General features: G+C 43.4%; 1 protein-coding gene across 2 annotated transcripts in view; it reads left to right on the plus strand.

Annotated features, from left to right (window-relative positions):
- Nucleotides 1–10559, plus strand: part of LOC122811939 (zinc finger protein 692-like) — a 427256-nt gene extending 416697 nt beyond the window's left edge. For both annotated transcript variants that reach the window (XM_044084123.1, XM_044084124.1), the window contains one exon: nt 9351–10559. In XM_044084123.1, coding sequence (XP_043940058.1) covers nt 9351–9657 — 307 coding nt within the window. In that variant the 3' untranslated portion in view covers nt 9658–10559. The remainder of the gene's footprint in view (nt 1–9350) is intronic.
- Nucleotides 10560–18068: the final 7509 nt, after the last annotated feature.

Here is an 18068-nt window from a genome sequence, read left to right on the forward strand (position 1 = left end):
AGGGCAAATCAGAGAACTGAAAATGTCAGGAAGCAACAGAGAAAAGCAAAATCATCCTGAAAAGAGGATGGATTGGATTATGGAGATAAGCATCCTTGAGATCCAGAGACAACATATAGACCTTGAAGGATCAAGAGAGGAAATAAAACCTGAAGGGACAACATCTGAAAGAAAGGCACCAAGTGCCCCCTTTTCTGGGCAGTACAAACATTCTGGAGTAGAACCCATTCCCCCTTTGGGACACAGGCACCTCTTGATTAGTCAAGAGATTTTGAAGAACCTCTGGGGAAAATGGGAAGTTGTTCCCAAAGAGGCTGAGGAATGCCCATAAAAGGACAGTATTTCCACACCATGAAGTACCCCTGATGAATAATCGACAGAACCCAAGATTCCTGAGCGATCTGAAGCCAAACAGGAAGAGAAGGAGAAGAAAGAGGAATGTGGCTGGGAAGAGACAGTCATACAGCACCTGGTTTGCCTGGAAAGGAAAGCTTTAGAGCCCCAAAAAACTGAGTAACTTTAGCAGGAAGGGCCCATTTGCCACTCTTCCTACCTTTAGTAGAAGGGCGGGATTGCCTACAAACAGTCAGGCTTAGCAGAGTAGTTTCCCCTGAAATTTAGGTACAGGAGAAACCAACACATTTAAGCTTCTGTAAGGGTTTACCCTTTTCCTAAAGATACAAACCAGCAGCAGCTTCCCCAAGCAAAGTTTTAGAATCCAAAGGAGCATCCATCAACTTGACTTTAATATCAGGTAGAGGCTGAAGCCTAAGCCAAGAATACCACCTCATCACTGAATCAAAAACAGCAGCCCTAGAAGAGGCATCTGCTGCATGATAACTACATTTAGTAGAATGACTTGGCAGGAAGTCCCTAGCAAGGAAAGAACAGGAATTTTATCCTCAGAATCTGGAAAATCAGAAATAAGTTGACAGGCCTGAGAAAGAGCCAACACAAATCTAGACATATGGACCTGATAATTAATAACACTAAGTTAGGGTGGCAGAAGTATAAATCTTCTTAATCAACCTTTCCATAGTTCTGCTATCCATGTCAGAAGGCAATAACTTGGGCAAGGAAGCAATTGAGACCGCTTTTCAGAGGCTACAGACATGAGGGGTCGGCAGCAGGAGATTTTATATAGGAAAGAACAATCCTCAGGCACCCTAGAAAACCTATCCGGCTTCTTTGGAGCAGGAGGCAGAGAATCGGGCGCATGAGGCATTGGAAAACATCCAGGAAAGCAGCCAAAACAGGAGGAATAGCTGCAGGTTTAGGGGATTCCAACTGCAGCAATTCATAGTACCTCCTATGGATATCAGAGACCTGAGCACAATCCCACTTTAAAAAATCCATTATCCTAGAGTGTCCCTAAAGGAAGTTTCCTCAAAAGGAACATCTGGACTAAGAGTCCATCTCCTCTGATCTTTAGTCTAAAGGAGAAGAGATTTGAGTAGAATAAGTCAAGGATTCCTTATCCAAATAACTCATCCTCCAGAAAAATCCTGTTCTCTAGGCCTTTTAAGGGGAGTAGAGGAGCAAGGAGGAGCAGGAACTGAAACCCCTTGAGGAGGCTTTAATGACATTAAAGCAGTAAATAGTCCTGGAGTAAAGACCTGCCACTCACCTTGTGGATCCTTAGAACCAGAAGAAACTGGTTTAATTTTGTTTATTTTTTTTTAGGGGAACTTCCCCTTCAAAAAAACTGAGAAGGCTCAGACCAAGGACAGCAGTCGAGAACCATAGTAGGAAATTCTTCCCCAGCCAAAAACTGAGGAACTCCCCTATGCCTCTTGGGGGAAAAAATCAGCAGTGGTTCCCCCTGAATGTCTGAGATGGGCTCCTGCAAAGCCTCTTTGGATGTGCTGCCAGCTGGACCCTCACTAGCTTCTGACATGGTTACGGCAGAGAAATCCGACAACACAGCCAGGCAAGCTTCCAGGTTTGTAATGACCTTGGGAGAAACACTTGGCAAAGTCTAGACAGCGGAAGATTCTGGTTGTACCTTTTTCACCTTCTTTCCTAACGGCTGACCCTCTCGGTGGGAGGGTTCTTTCCATTGCATCTTTAGAGTGAAGCTTAAGATGCTGGTTCTGAAGATACAAGGAAAGGGAAGAAAGTCTTCTGGGAAGGGATTTTGGAATGAATGCCTGACAGAACAAGTATGGTCATGAGAAGCTCCTAGACAAAAACAGACACTTATCGTGGCCTTTATGAGGAATAGTTTCCCACACTGGCATTTACCCATCCTGAATAACATTTAACCCCAAAGAGCACAGAAAAGCAAGAACAAAACAAAATCCCCAATGGAGCACTTAAATGCAGCTGTAATAGAAGTCAGCAAGCAGGTGTAAGTTGTCACTGGAGAACAAAAATACATTCAACTGACAGAAAATGGATGCAGGTAAACAGACCGATAGATACGTTCAGACTGGTGGCAAAGAAGTTCTGATTATGGTAGGCCTGAAAATCACCTTTATGCTCCACACTACACAAGGAGCATTTGGGTGACGTTTGGTATACCTTTTAAAAGCAACAAGTAGTCTTTGGTAGACTGGCCAGATGTTTGGGCTTCCATGGCTGGGAATCCAATCTGTTAAAAATACTACAGCAATGAGGACATCTGAAGAGATTGCTAATTGCTGAATCCAAGAAACCCTGCTCATCATTCCTGTGGCCAATAACTCACTGTCTAGAATAGACTTAGAAGTATTGTGCATGTTCCCTTGCAGACAGTTTACTCAGGCTTTACTTGTGTTCTCCCTCTAGAATTGCTATATATGTTAGCGAGGAGGACCACTTTGCTGAGAGAAATTGTCTGAGTCTACCATACTCTAGAATGATCTCAGTTTGAGTTAATAATCATTATTTGCCTAAAGTCCTCTAACATGAGGAGCAGTGGTGACTTCAATTTATGTAATACACTTCTTAGCAACTAAAAATAAAGTAAATTCTTGTTTAAAGGAAGAGGCAGAGGTAACTGCAGAACTTCTACCAAAAACATAGATCTGAAAGTCCTACTGCTGAATCCTACATCAAAGCAGTGTACGAGCACATCCACTCATGCATGAATCGTGCCATCACAAATAGAACCACGATGCTTTCCTCTTAAAAAAAGGAAGCCAATCTGGTGGTCTACTGCTATAAACAAACTTTACAACAAAAGGAATAAACTGTTGCCGAAAAGAGGAAAATCCCAGGATGCAAACAACTCCCTTACCAGCCTCTGTAAGAAGCTGAGATTCCTCATAAAATCCTCCAAAGCTAGTTACGAAAATAAAATTGCCAAAGATTTCAAAGATAACCACAAGGCATTCTATAACTATGTCAAGAGTCTAAATGGCAATGCTCAGATCTGCTCTGAGCTACAACAGAATGGCATTAAATATATTGATCCCAAGGATATTGCCAATATCCTGGCAGATCAATTCAATGCCAACTTCACCCCCTAAACATCCCATCTCACTACAGGAAGATTGCCAAATTCCTGTAATAATGGCCACACAGGTAAAAAAAACACTCTCCAAAGCTAAGAATACAGCATCCATGGGACCAGATGACATCCTGGGCTGTGACTACATGAACTACAAAATGAACCGGCACCTCACCCAAGTGCCCTGTTTTAACACTGAAAGTGCGATGAGAGACTTGGGGACACAGGTGGACAATGGTCTCACCTTCGATAACCACATCGCTACAACAGTCAGGAAATCCTATGTGGAACACCTAATCACGAAGGGCTTTTCATCCAGAAATAAGGTCATTGTCCCGCTGTACTCATCCCTCATTAGACCCATTATAGAATAAAACACCCCATTAGGTATGTACCTCTCAAGACATCTGCAACAACTGGAAAAGCCACAGAAATAACTCACTAAATGAATTGCAGGCCTAAAACAGATGCCCTATGCTGACCGCCTTAAACTCCAGCTATACTCTGCCCATACATGTCAGAGCGCCTCTTTGGCCCTCTTCAAAAGGAACCTTGGTGATTGGATGGGAGAAAGGAAATTCACCCTGGGGATCATGTCAGTCACCCTGCTAGACAGGGGGTCCAGGGAAGTAAATAGTGTGGGAAGAAATAGCCAGGGAATTGTTATGGCTAGGCTTGTGTAGGCCCTAGGGCCGATAGCCTAGTACCAACCTATGAGAGCACCACCACTTGCTCTGGCCAAACAGTGTTGCAGATCATGCATAAAGTCAGACAGCATAGGATAGTCCCAGAATATGTACAACCAATCTCCAGACAATCCTGCTTATTGTCAGCAAATGGGGGAAGCAGCCATGAAAATAGACTACTGTAGAAGGGGTATAAAATATTTAAATTGGCATTTCCACCAAAAAAATGAAAGTTCCTGGAACAAGTACCAAACTTGGATGCTGCTAAGACTAAACCAATCAGCCTGAATAAACGCAACTTCCAGCTCCCTCTCACAGTAGTTTAGAGTCAGCAAGCTTTCCAGGATAGTATTAAGATCTTATATAAATGACTGATACCTTGCCTGGGGAAGTTCCCACCCCTAGAACTCAGAAGTCATGATACCACAGGAAGCCTTTCCAAGGGATCTTTTGTCAATTTATTTTAGATCTTATTTTAGATCTTAACCAATAGTCTGTCAAATTCCTCTCCCTGTCCCCACCTGATAACTTTACTAAACTGACAAGAAGTTGTAGAGCTCTCTTCAACCAGTTACCCCCAGAAGAGCAAGCCTTCGCATCTGGCCAGTTCTGTTCTAGTAGCTTTCGTCCAAAGGTACCAATTATAAGTATGAGCTACTGAAAGAATATCCACCAACCAAACTGTAGCACTGGTGATTTGTAAAGGCTTTCCTAGCTGACAAGATTATAGATGGTAAGGACTGTAGAGTTCAGAGTAATTTGACTGTCTTGCATGGTTGGTGGTCATAAACCATGTCTGTTACTAAGCTTTGTTACGAGAGCCTTCCAAGGTGCCTGGGTCTGAGGGGCCATTAATGCATGGATCACAGTCTGGTTGCTATGGCATTTACCTGTTAAGTCTGGAAGGCTGAGACCCCTTGAGAAAAAGGGAGAGTAATTTCCAGAGTATGCATGTTTTTTTCCCCCCTGCCCAGATGAAAGTTAAAATTTTCCTCATCTTGCCTCAAAACTTACAGGTGGAATTAAGAGGCACTCCCTGGAAGGTATATAGTATCACTGGGAATACAAACCAGGAGGCAGCTTGTTTCTGCATCAAATTAAAAAAGTCTTCAATTTAGTATAATTTTAAGCTTGAAGTAGAATCTGGCAACAGCCTCGTGTGCATTTGAGTGTATTCTTAAAAGGGAGCCTTAAATCTGTTACTACCTCAGACCCAGCGTGAAATGGAAAACTATACTTCAGTTCCATAGTGTGTATGGGAGGGTGACATTTAATCTTATTCTCATCTTGCAGCTAGAGAACCAGCTAGACTGGCCAAGAGGATGAACACTAATGGCTATTCCATATTGGAGGATGCTAAATAAACCAGGAGGTTTTCAGCTTATAGAGAAACTTTATACCGACTACTGCCCGTCATTGGCATAATGGTTAAGGTGGTCGTATTGCAGATGCACGGTACAGGTTTAATTCTTCCCTTTGAAGGAAAATTGGCTAGGCTTAAAATGGCCTGCATGGGTGGGTAGCATAGTACTTGCCTGTGAAGCTATGAACCTATGTAATTCTCAATCGAGCCCGACCAAAGCTTCATGTGTAGGGTCTCTAAAGGGCAAAATGGAGTGAGGAAGGTTGGCAGCTCTGACTTGTGTTCCTGTCTTAAAAAATTGGAGGGGAGATCTTGTTCCGAACTTTGACCCTTGCAGTACTGCCTTATTAGCTAGCCACCAGCAGTTCATCTAAAGGCTGAGTCAGAACTGTTGTCATAATTTTCTCAGAAAGGAAACCCCATTAACCCTGTCAAAAGCTTTTTCTTCATCTAAGCTGGTTGTCAGTAAAGTTTTTTTTTAGACTGGGTAGCATCCTAAAGCAGCAGCATTTATTTTTTTTTGTATAACCTCTTTAATGAATAATCACTTAAGACAAGGTTAAGATTTATATGAAAGAAAACAAATCAGAACATGTTCCTATTGACGGACATTATACATGACATTTGTTCTTTTGTACAACTATCATAAATGCAACATTATTTAAATTGCTCAATTCCTGCTTTCCCTTAAACCTCACTCCTTGTCCAAAAAATTCTGCTTCTATTGTTCCCACAATTTCCATTATTTTTTGTATGAAACTTGCTCCTTCCCTTTTCTAAAGATCCCAGTCCAGTTCAGTTCTATCTGTTACAATATTCAGTACTTCAGATACAGATTGTTTAGACTTTGAGTTCCATTTTCTAGTTCATAGGTACGTTCTAGGCTAATGGCCCTGGAGCCTTTACAAGCCTAGCCCATAGGATTACCTTGGCATCGTGGCACCCTACCTTAGTTCTCGGTGCCTCTGTCGAGTAGAGCCACCGAAGTGATCCCCGGAGTGAATTTTCTATTTCCCATCCACTCAAGATTTCTCTTGAAGGCCAGTGAGGTGCTCTGTTTGATATGTATGGGAAGTCTATTCCATAGCATAGGCAAGTCTCTGGGTTATGAACCTGTCCCTCCAGAATGTTCTGTTTGTGGTAATGAGGTTGAGGTCTCTGGAGTGTGTAGTGCGGAGGGATTGGGATTTCTTTACATGTAGCATTTCTAACCGAGCTGGTCAGACATGGCTGTGCAAGTAGAGCAGAGATTGCTTCTAAGTAGGCGATATGAGACCGGGAATAGTTGGGAGTTTTTTGTCTGTCGAAATAGGACAAGTGTTTAAGGCCTAGGATCCTCTTCGTGAGGTACTTTTGCAGCCCCTCTTGTTGTTGCAGGTGTCTAGTGAGGTACATGCCAAATGGGGCATTGCACTCGATGATTGGCCTAATGAGGGAAGAGTAGAGGGAGACAAACATTCTTCCCGAATGCAAAACCCTTAGCAATAAGATGCAACACAGAAGGGCTTTCTGACCACAGTGGCAATGTGGTGGTCAGAAGAGAAGTTGCTGTTAACCTGTGTTCCCAAATCTCTCATATCACCTTCTGTGTTCAGTGTACTACCATTGATGTGGCAATTCATGGGAACCGGGTTTTTCTCAAAGGGGATGATGACACATTTTTTGGTATTGAGCTTAAGGCCATGGTTCTGACACCAGTCGGTCTCGGTGAGACCTTTCTGTAGGATGTCAGCATCACTTGGGGAGTTAATAGCTCCCAACTTGCAATCGTCTGAGAACTTTGTCATCCAGAGTCCCTTTGTGTTGGCCAGGAGTTCAGAGAAGTAGATACCAAACAGGAGAGGACTCTGGACCGAACCCTGTGGGACTCTACTTGTGACTGGTCAGCAGTCTGACTTGGAGTCAGCTACCTTCACACTGTGAGTTCTGTTTGTGAGCCAGTTTGAAACCCACCTAGTGATATAGGGATTGATGCCTAGCTTAGTGAGTTTTTCTGATTCCTGAGTGGGGAATGGCATCAAAGGCCTTGGGCTGATCAAGGTAGGCTGCATGAACCAACTTGTTTCATCCACAGCTCTGGTGACTGACTCAAAGAAGTCGACCAAGTTGAACAGGCATGATCTACCCTTCACAAAACCAAACTCTGTGGGATCCAGAATTTGGAGATTACTTGTATCCTTGTCTAGGTCCGTGATGATACATTCCATAGCTTTGCATATCAGACTCATCAGGCTAATGGGGCAGTAGTTCCCAGGGTCTGTAGTCACTCCTCTTTTTGTGGAGAAGGATGACTGTAGCAGTGTGCCATTCGGTAGGGACAAAGCCTGAGGTGAGGCTGTGACTGAACAGCACACAAGGTGATGATTCAGTTCATTCTGTAGTAACTGCTTTTTTTGGCAGCCACCAGACTTGCTTAACAAGACCTTGCTTTGTCTAGATAATTCATATCCTGTGTCCTAGCTCAGAAGAATGATTTCCTTAGGTACACCCATTTGCTCACCCAATATTTTTAATAGAACACTCTGTAGGGAATTTTTAAAGTCTGCCAACTCATTAGACTCCCAAAATATGTACTCGGCTACTGTTCTCCAACATTTGGCATTTAATGAGGAAACTTCTTTGGAATCTGCTTTGGGTATAAAAATACCTATGCAAAAACTGTCAAGCAAATATCCTAAGTTGTCTAGACTTTGTTGCATACTTGGGAGCCATAGGTATGTACTTCCATTGTTTCCTTGTGAATTGCTTATCCATTCTCCCTTCCCAATTTTTTTCTAACCTCCTCCGATTCCTACAGTTATCGTGTACTATTTTGTGTGCTGTACTATTATCCATTTTCAACAGCTAATGTTCTAGCTTCAACCAAGTCTACCAGAGCAGGTCTTTGATTTAATATTCCCCTAACCCTTTCTCTTTGCTTATACTTTTATATCGGTCTCTGATGCAGAAGACTGTCTGTAGCCTGTAGTTCAAATGTCATCTTGGCCTCTTCCAATTCTGTTACCTTTCCCTTTTTAGTCATTTGCTCCCAATTTCTCCAGTAAATTCCAGCTATTCTCTGTACCTAATTGCAGTTATCCACTTCAGCAAAATCTTTCTACATTCCCATATCGACTTAGTTCTTAGAATAATTTCTATTACTTTAACAGCCTTATGGAATATTATATTCATATTTTCCGTAAGGATCTGCATTAAGAATCCCACTCTTTCCTTATTTCTTGAATTTCCTCCCCATTTCGTCATAGTCCCTTTCCACTTCCTGCTTGTGTTATGTATATGAGCTTTAACTATGTCGCTCTAAAATATCCCTTCAAATCTGGTAATCCTAAACCACCTTGCTCTGTTGTAAGGATGAGCTTGAACCCTGGGCCCTAAAGCTAGGAGGCAGTGTTCTTATTGCTGAACCACTATGACCTCCAAATGGCTGCCACTTGGATGATGTGCCCTTGAATGATAGTTTAACTGTACAACCCTATGTTGTACATCAGGACTGGAGAAAAGCCATTGGTTGGTCTTCTAAGTTGTGAGAACTGAAGTGTCAACTTCTATGAGGTACAGCCAGGGAGATTATCACATCTGGGTAGAGAACTAGTCCCAGAAATGTTTTGTAATGTTTCACATTTGATTATTCATGGAATTTCTTATTACTGTGACTTCACTTGTTTAAAACATGTCTTGAATTCAGCCTTTGATCACTACACATATGAATGCATTAAGGTGTTTTAACACCAATTCTGTTATGTAGAGCTGCCTTAAATGGACACAGAATTTCTTGTGGTTTATTTGAGGGTGACCCAGGTACTAAATTTGCAGGTGTATATACTGTTCCAGAATTTTACCTGTATGTTTTATGTTCCCATGTTTTTAGGTGTGAAGTTTGTGGTTTCACCTGTCGTCAGAAGGCCTCACTGAACTGGCATATGAAGAAGCATGATGCAGAGTCCACTTATCAGTTCTCTTGTGATATCTGTGGCAAGCGCTTTGAGAAGCGGGACAATGTGACAGCTCATAAGAGCAAGAGTCATGCGGATGATGCAGTACCTGGACATTCTGCCCCAGCTGCCAGCCCAAGTACCCCTCTAGAGTATGAAGATGTACCCCTAGAAGCAAACAATTTAAAGGCAGAGAGTAAGGCAAAAAACATGAAGGAGCCTGTCGTAACAAACTTGTCCTGAATTCTGACAAGGGAGATTGTATTGTGTTGTAGTGCCAGTCTTTAAAATGTCATGCAATCAAATCCTGGCCAGACTGCATGCTGTAAGTGGCAGTTTGAGGTCTGGTTTGCATGTAAACATCAGTGTTTACCATGCCACGTGACGCTGACTGCTTTTTAACTCATCACTGCTTAAAAGATTTAGTAGTGCCAGTGTGTGTCTCTGCGTTTGTGTGTGTGTGTGTGTGTGTGTGTGTGTGTGTGTGTGTGTGTGTGTGTGTGTGTGCCTGTTTTTCCGGAGTGGAATTAGATTTTGATCCTAGATTGAAAAAAGGAGAAAACTCACTCTAAGAAAAGGAGATTTTTTTACTAATATTCGGAGTGCACTGGTATGACAAAGTAAGGCACACTCTAAAATCTGTGGGTATAACAGAAGGTTTCTATGACCAGAACCTGATCAATGAAGTTGGAAGTGGTGGATTTTTGTCATTAAGTTTTATCTTGATGGTTTTGCACATTTGTTTCTAGAATTTTGAGACGAATATATTCGTTTTTTAATGTATAAAACAATGTTGACGGTAACGCACTGGAATTCACTGTGAACTGATACCGGATGTTAGTGGAAGTAAACAGTTCTGCAGTCAAAGGAGCAAGAACCAGACACTCCGAAACAACATGCCAAAACCACTTTTCTGAGAAAAGTTGACTGATCTTGCTGTGGTTCCTAACTAGGAAAGTTTACCAGAGTATAGTTTTTATATGTTTGATCTGCTTTATAGTCTTTTGCTGTTTTTGGTGCTCATATGCCCACAGAAGCCCTGTGACATTTCTCTTCCCAGGCATAAGCTGTAGGGGCTGCAAATGTACTTCATGTTTGCATTTAAACTAGGATGAAGGATGTTCCTAATATAGAAATGAAGTTTAGTCTTGTGTGTTTCACAGTTCCTTTGTTAATATGCATGCTGTGCTTGCATTACATATACATAACACAGGAAAACTCTTTTGGGTTGAATGCAACTAACTGTCTTTGATTTTAAGATGGGATGTGTTAGAGAAATGTGCCTGTGGTGCTCAAAGAAAAATATAATGTGAAGTTGTTCAATCTTGCCCTTCATTCTTTACTGATGGGTTTGGAGCCGATCCCTCGGCTCCGATACAGCCAATTGCAAAGCTCGAGGTCTTCAAATAGCTCACGGCCAAGTCCCATGATGCACCTGTGAATTACCCCAGATCTAGTTTGCTGCTGCAATATATTGGAGGTTCTGAATTTAGCTCGGGCCAGTATACTGTTTTTTTCTATTATTTCTTAGTCAACATTTTAGATAGTTGAATTCAGACAGTTTAAAAAGCTCTTATAGCTTTATTGTGTGTATCCTGCTATTTAGTCCCTTTCCCTAGTGTGTGATATAGATTTTTAGTGGCTTCTTGTTTTAGGCCTAGTTTTTGCTAGTTAGTGTGCTTAGGTAAGTAACCTTTGTCACATCGTTAGTATGTAGCTTAGCCTTCAGTCGTTTAGGAAAGGCTTAGAATTTAAAATTACTGTTACTGAATTTTTCTTGTGTGAACATTGTCTGTTTTGCATAGCATATATTTGTGTGTTTTTCTAGCAGCTATACCTCTTTTTTGTATAGTCTGCTTATATTGTTAGAGAATTGTGTGACAGTAAAGGCCTTTACTGTCCTGTTTAGATGTATCTTTATATTTATTGAACTGCATTTTGGTGTGTGTGTCTGATTTAGCCAGATTTTAAGGTTTCTTATAGTCATTGACTATCAAGTTGTTTGTGACAGTATTTTCTTCTCGATGGCTGACCAAGAAAAGCACCCCAAGTCTGGGTTTAAAAAGTGCCCAAAGTGTGTCAAATAAAATGTCTGTTAGACAGTCACATTAATTGTGTTTACTGTCTAGGGGCTCTGCATTTGCAAGACAATTGTGCCATTTGTCATTCCTTCTCTAGGGTTCTACAGGAAAGGAAGAAGAAACTAATTGATAGAGGCTTGTTAAAGTCTTTGTTTCAGGAAGCTTTGAGTGACCAGGATGGCTCCAGTAGGTCTTCAAAGTCTTCCAAGGCATCAGACTCAAAAAAAAAAAAAAAAAAAAAAAAATCAAAGAAGTCTTTGACTTAGGCTCCACTGCCCTCGGAGCCAACAGTCTTTACCTTTCGGAGCCTGTCCCCAGTCTTGGAACTGGTGTCCAAAGCGCCGAAGAGTCCAATTCTCCAGTCGGTACCACCATCGGTATGGTCCTCTCTATCATCTATCCTGTCTGATCATACATGGATCATGTGGTACAGAAGCTGTTATCGGCTTCAGAGCCAAAGACCATTGTTAGTGGAACCCTTGGAGCTGACGCCTGCTCCAGTGTCTTCAGCCATCTGTACTCTGACCTCGGTGCCTATCGAGGACTCTAGGAGCTGACACTGTCTGGTTGGGTCTGGGGAGGACAGTTGGGTCAAATTGTCGGTTCCGACTTTGCTTCTCAGGACCTCGGCTTGGATGAGCTTGGCTCCTACCTTGGGCTTGGAGCCCACTGTCCTGGTGGCTGGGGTGTCGATGGCTTCTTCAGATCCATCAGCTCCATCACATGGGGCAGAGGTGCTTTCGATGCCATGAGGAGAGTCATGTCTTATAAGACATCCTCAGGTCTGCCTTCCTCCTCCCCTAAAGTGTCTGTGTCTGCTTCTGCCTCACACGTCCTGACCAAGCATAGCGACCCAGAGCGTCAGGAAGGCCCATTAGGTGGTCCTTGCTTTTCTGAGACCTCACCAGAAGCTCCAACTGATGAGGTTCCGTGGAAGAGATTGTGCAAGAGTAAACACCTAGACTCGACACAGGAGTCTCTTACATCAGATGCTGACTTAGATGAGTCAGAAGGGTCCCCACCATCCCCCTGTGAGGATATCTCCTTAGCTGAGATACTTGAGATTGTTAGGCAGAGGGGTGACTGACAGTCCAAAATCCGTACTCAGGATGAGTCAGTTCTCCTGAAGGCTTTTGGGTCTCAGCCCTCCACCTCTTGGGTGTCTCCACCCTTCGATGAGCTGATGCAGCTGGTCTCACGAAGGGCGAGGGAGTCTCCAGATACTATGGAGCCTGTCCCTAGGAGGTCTAATAAATTAATTTCTGCCCCCCCTGGACAAAACATTCCAAACAAAAGGTGTTCTGGTTGATGCCATGGTGGTGGCGGCAGCCACCAAGAAGGAAATGTCTCAGACTTCCTCGTCTATCCATCCTTCTAACAGAGACTCCAGGATTATGGATAGTTTTGGGAAGCACATGTTTAGTTTGGCGACTTTTGCTCTCCATTAGCTGAACTATGTAACCCATTTTACTAGGTTGGAGAGAGATCTTAAGGAGTTGGGAGATGCTCTTCAGGGTACAGTAGCTGCAGGAGCTTTCGACAAAGTGGCTGCCCAGCTTGCTACCATAAATTCTTTTGTCAACTCATCCATGTGCCTCAAATCTCATGCAGCTGATGGAACGAGTAGGGCAGCGGGTATAAGAGTTGCTCTTAGGAGACATTCCTGGATGCACTTGTGTTCCTTCCCGGGGCCCTTCAAGTCATCCTTCGTGAACACTCCCTTTGATGGGCTCATCCCTTTTTGGTTGTAAAGTGAAGGAAACCTTAACCAGGTGTGAACAGGACCTGCTGTCAGAGTCCGTTTTTCCACCCCTACCCGACCCAACCGTAAAGGTCAAAGGGGAGGAAAAATGTGGATGTTCATCTCACATTGCTGCAGTCCTTACATATGGGTAGTCCGCTGTCCTCGGTCGGCCCGAATACCAAAGTATTAGGCTGACGTCGGTCATGGGCGCTCAGATCTGACATCAGAGCGTCAGGGTATAAAAGCGCATGACCGACGTCATATCCTCAGTCTTTTTTGCCGCATGGTCCGATGCAGAAGCAGCGTTGCAGGGTATAAAAGCGCATGACCGACGTCATATCCTCAGTCTTTTTTGCCGCATGGTCCGATGCAGAAGCAGCGTTGCAAGTGCCGTTCGGCGTTCTGAAATTTTCGTATTCTGAGTTTCAGACCGAAACCAAGTTGGGCTAAGTACCCCGTTGGGGAATATTTTTGTTTTTTCTTGCCTCAGTTAATTCCGGATGTCAGAAAAAGTGAATAATTGTATTTCTTGTGGGAAACAGATACCGCATAGGGATTATCACTCTCTTTGCATTCCTTGTTTGGGACCGGACCACGACGTAGTCGGGTGTCGGTTTTGTGCTAGGTTTAATAAGCGCACTATAAAAAGAAGGTTAGATTATGCTAGGTCAGTCTTTGGTAAGCGGTGTAATTATAATATGCCGTCGGATCCTCCGACGCTTCCACGAAGAAGCGCAAAGACAAATCCTTGAAACCTAGACAGGTTGATTCGTCTGTTTCGGACGCCAGTCCTGCAGAAGCTACAGTGGAACAGGTGGATCCGGCTGAAGTTTCTGTTGAGTCTCAGGGGGAAACTTTGATTTTGCAGGATGTGGCCTCACAAGAGTCAGGTCAAGCTGAAGGGGCCTCTCAGGTTACTGTTCTCCCTTCTATGCCTAAGGTGGTTAGGCCTTCTGCTACTATTTCTAAGGCTTCTTCTAAGGGCAGGTCTGTTTTGCCTTCCTCTGGTGTCCCTCCAGGTACTTCAGGGTCTGTGCCTAAAAAGCACATGCTTAAAATGGCAGAAGATTTGATTACTTTAATTAGAGGTTCTATGCCCCCTCCTGATAAGAGGCCCAGGGTGGAGCCAGAGTTGGAAAGTTTGGATCAGGCCTCAGATGACTCAGAGTCTTCTGCTGAAGTTATTCAAGATTTTCCCCCTTATTCGGATTCTGATGCAGAGGATTCCACTCCTTCTGCTTCTCCAGAGGATTTTTCATTTTCAGAAACTCTGCATTCCATGAGGGAGCATTTTAAGTGGGAAGGACAGGATTTCTCGGATTCACGGAAGAGGCTTAGGGAATTCTTGTTTTTACCACAGCATAGACCCTTGGCTATACCTCCTGTTTTGGATGTTGTTCAAGATGTTTTCTCGGAGGCTTTCCTTAATCCAGATTCTTTGCCTCCTGCGCCAGTTAAACCGGACAGGTATTACAGGGTGCCTGAGGCTCATAAATATCTGTATAAGAGTCCTAGGGCGGACCCAGAAACTATTAGTCAGGGGCCTAAGGGTGTTAGAGCCTCTGTTGTAAAGAATCTGGTTCCTCTAGATAAGGAAGCTAGAGCTTTGGATAGATGGGGTAAGAAGGTGTATACCTCTTCTACTTTAGCAATGAGGGCTTTAAATTGCCAGTTTCATATGTTGAAGTATCAGAATTTCCTCCTTTCTCAGCTAAAATCTAAAGTGGATGCTTTGGCAGAGGGCATAGAGTGTAAAGAATTGCAGGATTTAGTACATGTCTCTGAACAGGTGGGTAAGCATTCTTTGCAGTGTGGATTTGATGCTGTACAGGCCTCTTCTAGGGTGGCTGCCACTGGTTCAGTTCTTCGTAGGCACGCCTGGCTTAAGGATCAGAATTTGTCCGAGCATGTTAAAATTAGAATTCTGGATGCCCCTTTACAGTCTGAAGTTTTGTTTGGTCCCCCTGTGGAGTCGGTTTTGAAGAAAATGGAAGACAAGGCTAAGTCTATGCAGACTGTTAAAGATTTTTTGCAGGTGCAACCTCCAAAGTTTAGTAGAAATTGGCCTACTAAGGGGTGGACGTACCCTTCTTCTGATTCTCAGTCTAGGGGTAGATCTAGACGTGGCAGGGGCAGAGCTCACAGTACATTCAGGCCTAGAACTTGGAGTTCGCCTGCACAATCTGCAGGTGAGGGCAGGGGCCAGTCCTTTCGTAAACAGGCCCAATGACCTGCAATTGCAGCTGCCAGATTCTTCTTGCCTGGCAGCTCCTTTGGGAGGAAAGTTAGCACTCTTCAAGCAAAACTGGCTTTTAGTCACCCAGGACAAATGGGTATTGGACATTATAAACCGAGGCTACAAGTTCTATTTCCATACATTGCCTCCTTTCAAAGGCATGCCAGACGTTCCTCCTCGGCAAAGGATAGAGGCTCACAAGCAGATTTCTTTACTTCTTCAAATAGGAGCTATACAGCCAGTTCCTCTGTCAGAAGTGGGACTAGGATTTTATTCTCGCCTGTTTCTAGTACCAAAGAAAGGGAACACGTGGAGACCAATTTTGGATTTATCTATCCTCAACACTTATCTGGACATTCCAAAGTTCAAAATGCTGACGTTACAACAGCTTTTACCTCTGTTGGGAAAAGATCACTGGATGGTAACTCTGGATCTCAAAGAGGCTTATCTTCATGTTCCTATCAGGCCCAGTTGCAGGAGGTACCTGCGTTTTGGGCTGGAAATTTACATTATCAGTTCTCTGCATTGCCCTTTGGCTTATCTACTGCGCCTAGAGTGTTCACAAAGGTTCTGGCTCCAGTGATAGCCTTTTTCAGGTTAAGAGGAATACAGATTTATCCTTATTTGGACGATTGCCTGATTATTGCACAACACAAAGACGAACTTCTTCATCATCTACAGTATGTGATGGTAGTGTTAAGATGCCTAGGGTATTCTGTGAACAAAACAAAGTCCAGTCTAGTACCCTCTCAGGACATGTGCTTTCTGGGTGTGAGACTGAATACAGCTTCCCAGATGGCCTTTTGACCCCGGACAAACAAAGAAGCCTTTCTCTTTATTTCCATCAAATGTCTCTACAGTCCAGGCTGACTGCAAGGACAGTCCTTCAAGCCTTGGGGTTCATGGCATCTTGTATTCTGGTGCTTCCCAATGCCAAACTGCATATGAGGAAGCTTCAATGGTATCTCAAAATGTATGGACACAACACTGCCAAGATCTAGACACTGTCATTCAGATAATACCTTGCATTCAGAAAGAATTTTTGTGGTGGGCTCAGGAATGTCACCTAAACAAGGGACTCTCTGTGACCCGACCAGAGGCGAGTCAGATTCTAACGACAGATGCCTCGGACAAGGCTTGGGGAGCACACCTCAATGGAAAATGCGTGCAAGACACGTGGCCTGTCAGACTTCAACATTTGCATATCAACTTGAAGGAGATGTTAGCAGTCCAATTTGCATTGATGGCTTTCAAGGATTTACTTCACCCAGGACAGGTGTTGATTCAAACAGACAACACTACTGTCATGTGGTACATCAACAAGCGAGGGGAACCCATTCGTACCCTCTTTGCAGGCAAGCGATGATTTTGTGGGAGACTGCTCTCAGTTTACACCTCAATCTTCAGGCAAGGTTTCTACCAGGAGCACAGAACTCCTTAGCAGATGTGTTGAGCAGACAAATTGTGGATCCTCACGAGTGGAAACTGGATCCTCATGTGTTTCAAAAGTTGACAGTGTTATGAGGGACTCCAGACATAGATCTGTTCGCTTCTCCACTAAATTACCAGTTGCCAAAGTTTTGCACAAAAATGTTTCATCCCACAGCTTGGAAGGTGGATGCTCTATCATTCATTTGGAGCAATCTTCATGTCTATGCCTTTCCACCTCTGCCTCTCATTCCCAAGGTACTCCTGAAGGCCAGAATAGACAAGCCATCCATGATTCTGATAGCGCCGGATTGGCCTCGACAGCACTGGTACCCACTACTGAGGCGTTAGTACGGAGCCTCCATGGCCTCTGCCTTTGATTCCGCATCTTTTGTCTCAGGAGGGCAATCACTTCCTCAATGTCAAGATTCAGTCTCTGCATCTCACAGCCTGGCATATTCTGTTTTAGACCCTGGAGGGTCTCAGCTTCCACAACAAGTTTTGAATGTTATTTTGGAGGCCAGAAGGCCTAGTACAAGGAAAGTTTACGCTGATAAATGGAGGAGATTTTTCTTTGGAGCAAAGCGAAGGACTTTGATGTTTCCAAGCCTGATTTAAGTGTTTCTCTTCAATATCTTACTGAGTTATTGGACAAGGGTTTGTCTTTCTCCTCGATAAAGGTTCATGCTGCAGCCATTTCTGCTCACTATGACTGTGACCCTCCTTTATTTTCCCATCCTTTGTTTAAGCAATTTCTTAGAGGGCAAAGAACATAAGACCCCACGTGAGCTCCTACTCCTGCTTGGGATCTCAATTTTGTGTTGGAAAAGCTTACTCTACAACCTTTTGAGCCTGCAGCTACTGCCGAGTTAAAGTATTTATCATGGAAGACTGCTTTTTTGTTGGCCATTACCTCTGCAAGAAGGGTTTCTGAATTACAGGCCCTTATGGCAGTGGAACCTTTCCTGATTTTTCATAAGGATAGGGTATCTTTGCATACTAATCCTTCCTTTATGCCTAAAGTGGTTTCTAGTGTGGCCTTGAACCAAACTATTCATTTGCCTACTTTTTATGCAAACCCCCAAAATAAAGGGGAGAAGATTTTGCATACTTTGGATATTCACAGGCAGTTACGTTATTATTTGAGCAGAACCAAGGGGTTCAG

This window comes from Protopterus annectens, chromosome 9.part0, assembly GCF_019279795.1.
Source record: "Protopterus annectens isolate FY-2018-M chromosome 9.part0, PAN1.0, whole genome shotgun sequence".
Taxonomy (NCBI): domain Eukaryota; kingdom Metazoa; phylum Chordata; order Ceratodontiformes; family Protopteridae; genus Protopterus; species Protopterus annectens.